Source organism: Aspergillus pseudoviridinutans (assembly GCF_018340605.1).
Source record: "Aspergillus pseudoviridinutans IFM 55266 DNA, scaffold_2, whole genome shotgun sequence".
Lineage (NCBI taxonomy): Eukaryota > Fungi > Ascomycota > Eurotiomycetes > Eurotiales > Aspergillaceae > Aspergillus > Aspergillus pseudoviridinutans.
Genome location: NW_025091282.1, coordinates 3,102,505 through 3,114,362, shown reverse-complemented (window position 1 = coordinate 3,114,362; position 11,858 = coordinate 3,102,505). Strand labels below are relative to the sequence as shown.

Here is an 11,858-nt window from a genome sequence, read left to right as displayed (position 1 = left end):
GAAACGCTCGTTGCTATTACTACTACTGGTATATTATTATATTACTATTATGAGGGAGCTCCCATTGGTTTGAGAGGAATCCAGGCTAGATCAGTTCATCGACTGGTGCCTTGTTAAGTGCGTACCTTACCTTATCATAAACCCCACCAACGCCTTTAGACCAGGTAGTATCTAGCACAGGAGTACCAGATAGAGTCGACAACTAATTAAGATCTCATGAATAGACACATAATGAAAGATCTCTTATCTGTTTAGACTTCTTCACGAAAATATACAGCAGAATTACTGCAGACTCCAGGGTGCAGGTTAAGCATGCCGGTATTCTTGGACCCACTCTCTCTGGTCTGTACCTAGCAGGAGATACCTAGCCTTTCTATCTTCTTTCGGCACCCCTTGTCAGACCATATCACGTGATTGCTACTGTCGTCACCGCCTGGCTTACGATTCTACTATGCAGTCCCCTTTCGTTGGGGCCTGTATACGTACTTCTTGATGATGATCAACGAGATCCACTAGATAGTCTGGATCATCAGATCACTGGACGTCTAAATTTCGACGTATTTGGGTCGCTCAACTCATCCGTCTGTTTCCTCCCTCATTTTGTGTTTCTACCACTTATAGTCCGGGCTTCCTCTTCTATCACCTTTTCGGCCTTTTCCAGCCAGTCCTACAGGCTCTCCGCTCGATAGTCTCTCCTTTACTGTCACGTTCCTTGCATTTCCTCCCGTCATGCTCATCTAATTTGGGACACCTAAAGCCATACTATTTGTCTCGTCTGTTTCCCCGGTGCCCCCCTAAGCGCCATGTTCATATTCTCCGCAGCTCCAGTCCCGGTCGGGTCCAGTATCTTCTTTGCACTGGCCCTCCTCGCCATCTCCGTTTCAGTGTTATTGCTGCTCCGACGTTTCCTTACCCTGCGAGCCACTCCGGCATACCTCTCGGTTCCCGTCTTCCTGGCTCTTGCGCTCCCCGCCAGCGTAGTACTTCTAGTCCCAATCGATCTTGCATCCAGTTCTCGTGACGGAGGCGGCCCCAAGGCGATATGGCTTCCGGATCGTTTAATCCTGGTAGCATGGCGGATCGCCTATTGGCTAATTTTCGTTCTGACCTGGTTTGTACCACATGTGGTCCTGCTGACCCTCTCGTTGCAGAAGTGCTGATCATAGGGCATTGGTTTCCTGCAGGGCTATCCTCCCGTTGCTAGGGGAATTTATCGATTCGGGTTATCGTGATACCAAAAGTCGCGTTTTGTATTCGCTGCGCTCGAACGCTCGCTACCAGCTGATCGTTTTATGCTGTGCCTTTGTCGGTCTGGTCTACATCTCCATTCAGAATGGCTTTCACTTCGCCTCGATCAAGGCACTCGTCATGGCCTTGGCCTATGTATGGGGTCTTGTACTTGCAATTTATTCAATGGGCCATGGCCTGGTTTCCATACCTCGTACTCTATTCCGCAACGCCAACGTCAGTGGCAGGCTTCGCAGGGTCCAGGCCCATGCACCTCGACTGCACGACCGACTTATGGATGCCATTAATGATCTCGAGAGCCTCGAGTCGCAAGTGACTCAACTGCAGCAGCGGAAAACTGGAACCGCTCGAGATTTTCAGGATTGGATTGAAGAATTGGCAGAGACATCCAGCCCCGTCGAGTCGCGAGCCGCTATACTGGAACCCTCCAGTGTGCAAGGCACCGTCCCTCCGGTCATCACAGAACGCTACATGGCGGATCTGACCCGACGCCTACAGCGCGCTCGGCACCAGAAAGCCCGCTTTGTCGATGAATGGGATCGTCTGGTTTTGCTCGCGGCCGACTTGCAAGCAATTATCGACTCTTCCGCATCTCGAAAGCTGGACTTTGGCCAATCGCCCCGGCGTTCGACTTCTCTGCCACGCATCAAGGTTTTGACCCCCTACATGCGGTATCTCCTGTATGTCAACGTCATTCCCAGTCTGCGGCTCATCTTTGGCGCGCTTTTTGCGATCGCGTCCATCTGTGTCATCTGGTCAGAATTGATCAAATCCTTGGCTCCTCGCTTGTCTGTCGTGACACTGTCCATCATCTCGTATCATAAAGATCCAAAACCGGTGGATTTTGGAAGACAGCTAGCCGCTTCCGCGTGGTTGCTGTACATGTGGGCTGCCGCTCTGGTGGGTGTCAATGATGCCAAGGTCTGGGGCAATCGTGCCCTGGTTCGCCGAAACACTTATGGAGAGAGCGCGTGTTGGTACGCTAGCCTAGTCGCCAGGCTTACCGTTCCAATTGCTTACAACTTCCTGACATTCTTGCCGCTGAATGTACGACAAAACACTATCTTCTATCATTTCCTTGGTCGGCTCATTGATCTCACGCCTCTGGGCAAGGGATTCGATTATTTCTTTCCGGTCTTCATTCTACTGCCCGTCTTTGCAACTCTCTTCAACCTCTACGGGAGAATCAAGAATGTATGCGGCTTGGGTCTGATTGAGGAGGATGACAATGAGTTGGAGAATAACCCTAGCGGTTATGGGCTAGGGGGTTGGAGAGAAGGCCGCGAACTCATCGATCGAGAATTGAATGGCCTTGGATCTTTAGCGCCATCCTCCCATATCGGGCAATCGACCTGGCAGTCGAGCCGTAACACCGATACTCCAGGACTAATATCCTCCAGAACACCTCGGGCCGATAGTGCTCGACCAACCCGGCCTCTCAGAAGTCCTCCTGCACCCTCTGCTGTTCTAGAAGACGAGACAGATGAGGAGAATTTTTTCCAGTCTTTTGCTCATCGGGTCAGAAATACCTTTGAGACTGCAAGCAAACCTCAGTGGCTTCAGGGCGAACCCTTCCGGCTTCCAAGATGGATGAGCAATGATAGAGCCCAAGGAAGTAATGGTCTCACAAGGTTGTTTGGTGGTCGCCCAGCCGATGGCGGGGTGAGGCTTTAGTAGCCGCGTATGCTACTCTATGTATTTTTGTACAGTAACCTGCATGGCGAGGGCGTCTGGCTAGTCATATATTTTCCTTGATATATAATATGTATATTCCATTTTAACCATCAATAGTACTGGAGGTGCTGGCATCAGACCCGCTGCTGTTTCCCCCGTCGTTGTCCTCGCGCTCAGAGACCACATACTTCTCAGAGTTGAACTATTCCGCCTGTTAGCCTCAAGCTCAGAGATGGACCATGGTTTCGGCCAAGGCCAAGTGCCAGCCAATTTCAGCCGCGGCCGAAAACCCAAAAAGGAAATGGGAGATTGGTTGGAGGGGAGTACTTTATGTGCGTAGCAGTCGCCTTTGGTTTGGCCCGCTTCCAGCGCGCCGGCCCCTCACTTGGTGAACCTCCTCCTGGACGCTTGTGTGGACCCTACGGTGGCATGCGTGCCTTCATGCGATCAACGTCCCTCTGGGGAAGACCGAGGTCATCAAGGTTCTGGACCCCCAGCCTACTGGCTGGCTGGCCAAGCATGCGTCGGAGACAATCCTCCGTAGCTTGTCAAATTACCTCGGCCTCTGTATCTGCGTCATCTGACTCCAGTGCGTCTGCCGTCGTAGCTGCCATCACAAGTGGTTTCAGCAGGTCGTGCAGGGGATGCCGCCAGCTGTGGGAGCGCCTTGATATGTTGTTGCATTCTATCCACCTTGATATGGTATGTTCTTGCAAAAGAATCCAGGCCTTTTGCACATCACGCTGTCCCAGGCGGTGGGGGGGTGCCGCCTGGCACAGGGTGTTGAGGTTCAGTGGTGGTTCTAACAGAACGACTCGGCTGTATTATCTGTGTAGTTTCAAACCGTAAGCGCCACACTGGTATGAAGTGAGAAGCACACTGCAGTCGCTATCTGCTGTGGTAGAGCACTCTGCCGCCTCACGACGAGCTCCAATCCCATTGGGATATAATGTCTGCGGAATGCTGGCATCATGTACCGAGGTCCTTCGCACTGTATATTGAAGAAAATTTTTATGTGAGCCTCGACGGCTTCGCGATACTCTGCGGTATTGGAGCTAGAAGTCCTTTAGCAGGGATGGTCAAGTGACTCCTCCACTTCGGATACCACTTACATGAAGGGAAAGGGAGGGAGACCAGGCTCTTTTTTCCATGGTTACAAGGAGCATAAGTCCTTAAGTTGCTGGGTACTGAAAATAAGTGAGACTGGCAAGGAGTCGATGAGACTTAATGGATTCAATAAAAAGAAATGATGCAACTGAGACGTTGTGACGTCCGCCCCGCCACCAAAAATCTGAGAACCCGCGGTCCCCACGCTCAATTTTCTTGCCGATTGCAGTGGCCATCGTGTCCGTTTCATCGTCAGCATTGCGGTAGTAGTCATCAAGGGTCACACTAAAGAACAGGTGACAGAGGAGGCGCATGACGTGCCAATCGAGGTGCCCCTGGCTGTGGATACTGTCAGTAAACTCAGGCAAAAGACAGAGCTGGACAAAGGCTTGAGAGCGTCAACAGTAGACGGAGAAAGCAGCAGAGTAAAACGCGGCTGAGCAAATCCTCGTCATGAGCATAAAGAGGAAGTAAGAACGCCTCAGCAAGTACAAAATAGAAACAAGAATACCTTAGATTGCTCTGGGTTCCGCAGGCTGAAGGGTGCAAGCAATGAGACATAGGCCAGATCTGCGACCAAGCCCTGGCTCTGGTGGGAATCCACAGGTTGTGTTTACAGAGAAGGGAACGGCGGGAGAAAGCCAGACAGGGTAAGATGAACATGGAGATGAGATTTCAAAGCAGAATAAATCATGAGGTTATTGGAAGCGGATACTAACCTTGAGTTAAGTGTTTGTAGTTGGTGATGATGGTGTTGAGGCAGAATAAGGTGGAAGGAGATGAGATAGAGGTAGGTAAACAGAATCATGCATCATGTGGTACGAGGTTGGAGCCCTACGCAAATGATTTCATAGAAAAGCGAATGTGTTTCTGAAGGTGTTTGTGAATGCCTGTTGCAGTATACCTTATGTTGATATGGATGCTTTAGAGAATATACTACTGAGTGCTCTAATTGGTTGAGGCTTAGCACAAACGTAAGGTATGTCTTGGCATTCAGTTTGGGGATCCACTCTGCCATTTTCCTAATTCCGCGCGGTTGTGCTGCGAGATTGTTATGAGTGTAAAATGGTCAATAAGGGAGGCGTGCTTTCCTATGATGAAACTAAAATCAAATTAATTTAGACTAAATATAACTCTGGCTTGGAAACTGGCACATTGGAAAGTCAAACCACGTGACCAACTCGAGGCCCTCAATGCCTGCAGAATTCAAACTTGCGACTGCGCAAGCAGAATGATATAAGTTCAGTCAGAAAAATGGACTTAACAAAGGAGATTCCTTCAGCGTAATTTTTTGAATTAGCTAAGCCATTCATAAAAGATGAGCACACCGGAGCTGATGCTGATCAATCTGAAGAAGACGGAAATGACGCGGATGATGCTTCTATGTCATCTCAATCGGAGGACGACAACTGATAACGATCTTTCGCCGTTTTAATCACAGGAAGACCATTTTGACTCGGATGCTGACCTCGATACTGACTCAGAATGTTGAAGGTTATCAGCTATATTTGACGTATACTGTTATGGACAACATTATGGGATCAATCAAAACATATATAGGTTATATGGTACGCTGATATATATTATTATCGAGAGAGTAGACACTTATCATATCCGTTCCACTGACTAGAAGATTACTCAGATGATCAGATTGAATGAAAAATGGAGTTCACTATTAAGCATTAGAATCTTGCGCATGCTATATAAAGTCACTAAAGCAAGCATCCGATCTGATCCTGAAACCAAGGTTTTGATCAGATCCAGCCCATAATTTAACAATATTTGCTTTAACCAGTGAGGAAGATGAAGAGCAAGAGGAAGACGCTAAGGGTGGCCCATAATAAGGCTAATTATGGTGGTTAGATCTAACCCAGATAAGACAGCAGATGATGAGTAAGATCAAACAGGCCACAGCAGCCGCAGCTTCCATGCATGACCTCAGTATTGCATTTCTCATTTTTTTCTACACTTCTAGGTGGACTCTCGATCCATGAACCTTCACCCATCACACATTGCTCAGTCCTCCGTGGGCGAGAGGTGTGCTTCATATATCACAGCGATCAGTGACACTCTCACCCAGCGAATCGTTTCGCCTCTCCTGTCTGCCAAAGCGTCATCGTCCTTGCGTACTCTGACCCTCCCACCTGATTGGGTCCTCGATCCTGCAGATTCTCCCGCTGCGGCTCTCACCGTCTTCGCCTGCGCTATTGCACTCGTCGCCATGAGCTGGCGATTCAGCGATCTCTGGCGCCGCTCCCCCTATCCGGCTGCCAAGACCACGCCGCCGCATATCAGTGACAGCGACTACACGTACCTCACACCGGAGGACATCGTGGACCGCCCGTCGGGATACGTGGGCGCAGAGGAAGACGAGCCGGATACCCTTCTTCTCAAGCATCGCAAGAATACCTACGCCTTGCATTTCCCTGCGTACGCCATCAATGACGGGGCGCTCAGCGTGGGCGAGCTGAGACGCCGGGCGGCGGAGGTCACGCGCACACCTAACCCAGCGCGGATCAAGTTACTCTACAAGGGGAAATTGTTGGATGATGACTCGGTGCCGTGCCGGGCTGAGGGCCTCAAGCAGCAGTCGGAGGTACTGTGTGTTGTTTCGGAGGTGCAGCCTGGTGAGAGCACGCCCAGTGAAGGCTCGGAGGCGGAGGCGGAGAAAGCCGACGAGGCTCCCCGTCCAGACGAGGTGCAGAGCGGCGGGGAAAGAAGGAAGAGGAATCGGAACAGAAACAAGAAGAAGAAGGGCAAGGGCCGGAATAAGACAGCTGATGCGGCTGCTGGTGAAGCGGACGAGCTCGCCCCGCCGGCAGAACCCCCGCGACCGTCCTCTGCTGGGGGCTCGTCTTCGTTGCCGGCGCCGGCTCCTAACCTGAAAGCCTTACGCACACCGCTCGAGCAAGCCAATGCGTTGCACACATACCTGCGGACTGAGCTACTGCCCCTCTGCGAGGCGTATATCGCTCATCCGCCCACTGATCCCAAGGCACGCGATTTCGAGCACAAGAAGCTGAGCGAGACGATCCTGGCACAGGTCATTCTCAAAGCGGACGGGATCGAACCGGACGGCGATGAAGCTGCTCGGAATGCGCGTAAAGCTCTGGTCAAGGAGGCGCAGGCGGCTCTCACCAGACTAGACCAAGCTGCAAGGGAGTGAGTGAGTTGCGCCTGGAGAAGTTGATTGATTTTATTTTGAACACTGTATATTTGGGACTTGCGTCTCTTGAAGCTATGTATTTGGCACATGCTTTTCCGGTCTGGCTATCGACAGAAGAGGGAATAGAATTGCTCTTGATCAAGACAAGGTACAGAGGGATCGGGTATCTCTGGATCTTTCATCACTTTATGTTTATGGTTTATGGACATCAGGTCGTGTCCAGTGCACATACATGTTCTTGAAAATTTGCATTGAGACGGCGTCGGAGATTGTTTCTAGGGACCGATGAGATGGCTCTTGACACGAAGATGAAGGCGATCTGCTGAAGAGACAAAAGAACCGAGAAGCTCGATTAGTCTAGCCACGGAATAAATACCTACATGCTTCAACTAAGACCTCTCGAATAGAACCTAATTAGACACACTAATCTAAACCGGTTTAAGGCTCCCAGATCTAGGCTCTAGATCATGCTACCTATCAACTGTCTATCCAAGCAACAGTTGAGCTAGCTGCAAGATTGGCTGGGCTGTTAAGGCTTCGAGCTAAACCTTCATCAGCCCCGTGCCGTTTCTTTCTTTCTCCAATCTCTCCCTCCGTCTCTCTCTCCTCTCTCGCTATTCTCGTACCTTTCCTCTTTCTCTCTCTACTCCCGTACTCCGTACACTTGTGATCTCTCATTCTCCTTTCTCCTTGGCTCCAGTGCTGTCGATCCCAACTCTCGCCCTGATTTTCTGGAGTTCCCTTTTCTTTCTTTTTCACTTCACTTCACTTCACTTCACTTTTAGTAATGCTTTTGCCTGCTTGTTTCTAAATTTCGCTACTAATCTTGCAACAGCGTGGAGCTCTACATCGGCGCCACAGTCTAGCCACACCCTGTGCATCCACTCCTTTTCATCCTTTTTCCTTCTTCCCCTCTTCCATCTTCGCATCTCGTCCTCGCCCTTCGACGGGTCTCGTCCCCTCATACCGTCGTCGCCAATTTAAGTTTCGTTTCTCTCTTTCTATACCTGCCTTATATCTCCTTCTCGCTCGGCATCTTTTGACTGTTCATACCGAACAACCGCTTAGCCTTTCGAAGCGGGAAGACGCATCGCCTATCCACGGTACCGAGTCCCACGGTTCCCTTTACTACCACACCAGCTGCGGAACAAGTGTCGAAATCCCCGGCTCCAGTGGCGGAATTGAACCAAAGAAAATAATATCCTGCTGCTGTTTTTTGGCCTATTTACGTTTTACTCTTTTCGGGTGGCCTTCCCTCCTATCCGAGCTTCTCCCTAGCTTCCACCCCCTGACACCGAATCAATCCATTTTGCGACGACCACGAACGCTGTGCACCTCGTCTCATAAAGCCTCGTTGACTGAAACAATATATTTCGTCGATTGACCGCGACCGGTCGGCTCCCGTGCCGTTCCTCTGGGATGGCCTGATTGAGGGGGAGATTGCTGGAATTCGGTCTGCGTTTGACAAGACCCCACCATATCTGCACCCCTCGAATTATTCACCGGGTTCCAGCTGGTCTGACCTATTCTTGACGCCTACTTATTTATTTCGTTAATTTTTGATTGCTGCTGGAATGGCGGGGGCAGCCACCGCAACGTACTCTGCAGATGTCTGGACCTCGCCCGGTAGCGTAGACACCAGTCAGCAACAATGGGACTTTGCTGTTCCCGGGAGGCAGAATGTAAGTGTTTGCATCTGTTGTCGAGTACCGTATCTCGTTTTTGGGCTTGATGGTGTTGGCAGCGGCATCGCATGTGACATGCCATCATCTGCAGGAGCAATGGCTGATTATTTTTCTGATAGAGTAACGCTCGTCCCAAGTCACGGTCTCGCGAATCTGCCCACAGAAGATCCCGAGACAAGGGCTCCAGAAGCTCCTCCTTATCCAGACATGCCTACGCACAAGAGGCAAACTTCCTAGCATCTCGGGGAAGGCGCGAACATAGCCCAAAGCGACACGAAAGTGAGCCAGGATTCCCGCGAGACCTGCACGGATATGAAGCGGCGAATCGGAGCGGGAGCAAAACGAGAGACTCTGAACACAATGGACTTCACAAGGGTAGCGACAAGAAAGATGGGATGGGACAGCATCTGAATGAACTAGACAGTGCGAATTGGATCCATCGCGATAAGCTGGCCCGTATTGAAAGCGAGGAGCTGCAACAGGCGGCCTATCTGTTTCAACGTCGGGCTGGTCTGGAGAATGGCAGGCCGAGCCGGGCGAGAAACCACGACTCCAACAACAGCGGGTTCAGCGGGTTCAGTGCGTCGGTAGGCGTACCGACGGCATCAGAGTCCATGGAGCCATGGCCGAACCTCCGCGACGAGCAGCGCAACCACGCCAGCTCTCCGACGCCCTTTGACGGTGACGGCGCTGGGGACGTGACGGAAGAGGAGCGCAGAGGTTGGGATCTTCGTAGACCAGAGGAAATTGCTGCCGACGAGGTGACAGATAGCGCATCGAGTATGTATCGTAACCCGGGTCTTCGAAAGAGCTCGTCTCGGATACCCATATCGACGGCCAGCCCGGTACCTATTTCTCCTGAGCATCTCGGACGAGAGTTTCCCATGCAGCGTGCGCGGGCGCTCACGAATGGCGAGGAGGAAATCTTGTCGTTTGGAATGCCACGCAGAGCTAGCGAGCCAATCGCGGTGGAATCTTCTGACTCCTCTGCCACTCCATCTGCAGGCAGCCGACCAAACAGTCGCGGCATTCAGCCCAACCAAAATTCTCCGGCCAAAAGGGGACCAACGACCAAAGGCTCTGCAACCCGAAAAACTTCTGCTCCTCCCAGCAATACCCGGAAATCGTCAAGGAACCGGACCGTTTCAACCAATTCCCAGCGCCCTTCGACCCGATCAGGCGAACCCCGGCCACCCCAGACGATCAATCGACCCGAGGGGGATCCTCCATGGTTGGCGACCATGTATAAACCCGATCCTCGACTCCCTCCCGACCAGCAGATCCTCCCTACGCATGCACGAAGAATGCAGCAGGAACAATGGGAGAAGGAGGGCCGGACACCTACAACGTACGATCGGGAATTTGCTCCTTTGGCTATCGGGCCTGACGATCGACCTCAGTTGCCCAGCAAGGAGGAAGACACGGAGAAAGTGGAGAATACGCCAGAGAAGGCCGAAGACCAGTCACTCTCACCGGTACAAGCAGAAAAGACCGACCATCTCCTCGCCTCGCCAAAGAGTCCCGCATCAAGGCCGAGTTCCAGTACGGGATACAGCCCCATGCCTAAGCTACAGGAGATGCCGGCCGCTGCGCAGGTGGGATTGACGCCAAAATGGAACCCTCCCGTGGTGACTGCGCAAGCTCCGCCCCCGAAGGAGAAGGGATGCGGATGTTGCATCGTTATGTGATTCGAACAATATGGTCATTCTCGGAACAGTTTAATTGGAAGATACCTCAGTCTGACCTCTTTTGCATTTTGTCTACTGTTTCTCTCGCCAGTTCATTCAGCGTCAGGTTGGCCGACGGTGTTGTGTGTTGCTCATAGCTCGAGGTTTCTCTTTCTTTTCACCCCCCTTCGTCTTTCCAATTCGCAGGTGAGCGACGACAATTCCGTACGCATACCTGCTACTTCTAGGCGAGAGTCCCATCACTTGATGACTTTGATATGCATACCTTCCTTCAGTTTTCCTTGCTCAAAACTTGATCTGGACCGATCACCTGCATACCCCGCTGTTTTGTTGTTTCGTTCTCGCCGTTTCATACTTCAGCGACAGCATTTCATTTCTTATCTGATCTATATCCAAGTTAGTCATGCTGACATCGACTATTTCCGTCGAACGTGGTCATAGCTAAATTCACAAATCATGCAAAGCACTCCAGTTCTACCTTTGATACGCATTGGTAATCAATCATCAAATGTAGACAGACTATGATCTCATATTCTATGCCAAGCACGTCTCTAACTCCTGAAACTCTAAAAGAAGTAGAGAGCCAGATAGAGAGCCACACGTCAACGGAACGATTAATAAGCATTCGCCATCCGATAACATCATTGGGAATGGATTGGAAATCGCACCCACCTGCGCCAGCACCAAACGTCAACGGAATATAATCCCACGCGCCTCCCACCACCACCCATCACCTATCTTTCTTTTTTCGTTCCTCCACAACCAATTGCCCACCATAGCTTCCATATTCACCCGTCTGTTCGGCTCTTTCGCCGGCCCCTCTCCAGCAGCCATGTCAGCCGCAAAGACCAAAGCCCAGAACCTGATTAACGAGAATGCCGTTGGTGCGTCCCTCCTCCCCTAATCAACCGGAAATCGAATCAGCCTGAGACAAAATCTGACGAGTAACAGTGGTCTTCTCCAAATCCTACTGCCCATACTGCAACGCCAGCAAGAAGACGCTCAAGGACCTAGGCGCCAACTTCTATGCGCTGGAGTTGGATGAGATTGGTAAGCCGTCGAAACGTCTTATTTCTGAATGGAAAGGGAAGAATACTGACAAGTATGTGATGGTGTAGATGATGGAACCGAGATCCAGAATGCGCTGTATGAAATCACGCAGCAGCGGACCGTGCCGAATATCTTCATCGGGAAGAAGCATATTGGCGGGAACTCGGAGTTGCAGGCCAAGTCTGCGCAGTTGCCGGCTTTGTTGAAGGAGGCGGGTGCGTTGTAGATTGGATATAGATA

General features: G+C 51.1%; 4 protein-coding genes across 4 annotated transcripts; all 4 read left to right on the top strand.

Moving 5' to 3' along the window:
- Positions 1 to 803: 803 nt before the first annotated feature.
- Asppvi_003151 (LMBR1 domain-containing protein) lies at positions 804 to 2,922 on the top strand (the record flags this gene model as incomplete). The annotated part of the gene is made up of 2 exons (XM_043299123.1): positions 804 to 1,111; positions 1,185 to 2,922. 2 exons carry the CDS (start codon positions 804 to 806, stop codon positions 2,920 to 2,922), a joined length of 2,046 nt encoding a protein of 681 aa, XP_043155058.1.
- Positions 2,923 to 6,019: 3,097 nt separating this feature from the next.
- On the top strand, positions 6,020 to 7,195 carry Asppvi_003150 (BAG family molecular chaperone regulator; the record flags this gene model as incomplete). Its single annotated transcript, XM_043299122.1, has 1 exon — positions 6,020 to 7,195. One exon carries the CDS (start codon positions 6,020 to 6,022, stop codon positions 7,193 to 7,195), a length of 1,176 nt encoding a protein of 391 aa, XP_043155057.1.
- Positions 7,196 to 8,769: 1,574 nt separating this feature from the next.
- Asppvi_003149 (uncharacterized protein) lies at positions 8,770 to 10,568 on the top strand (the record flags this gene model as incomplete). The annotated part of the gene is made up of 2 exons (XM_043299121.1): positions 8,770 to 8,877; positions 9,000 to 10,568. The coding sequence occupies 2 exons, from the start codon at positions 8,770 to 8,772 to the stop codon at positions 10,566 to 10,568; spliced, it is 1,677 nt and encodes a 558-aa protein (XP_043155056.1).
- Positions 10,569 to 11,400: 832 nt separating this feature from the next.
- On the top strand, positions 11,401 to 11,844 carry Asppvi_003148 (glutaredoxin; the record flags this gene model as incomplete). Its single annotated transcript, XM_043299120.1, has 3 exons — positions 11,401 to 11,452; positions 11,520 to 11,618; positions 11,687 to 11,844. 3 exons carry the CDS (start codon positions 11,401 to 11,403, stop codon positions 11,842 to 11,844), a joined length of 309 nt encoding a protein of 102 aa, XP_043155055.1.
- Positions 11,845 to 11,858: the final 14 nt, after the last annotated feature.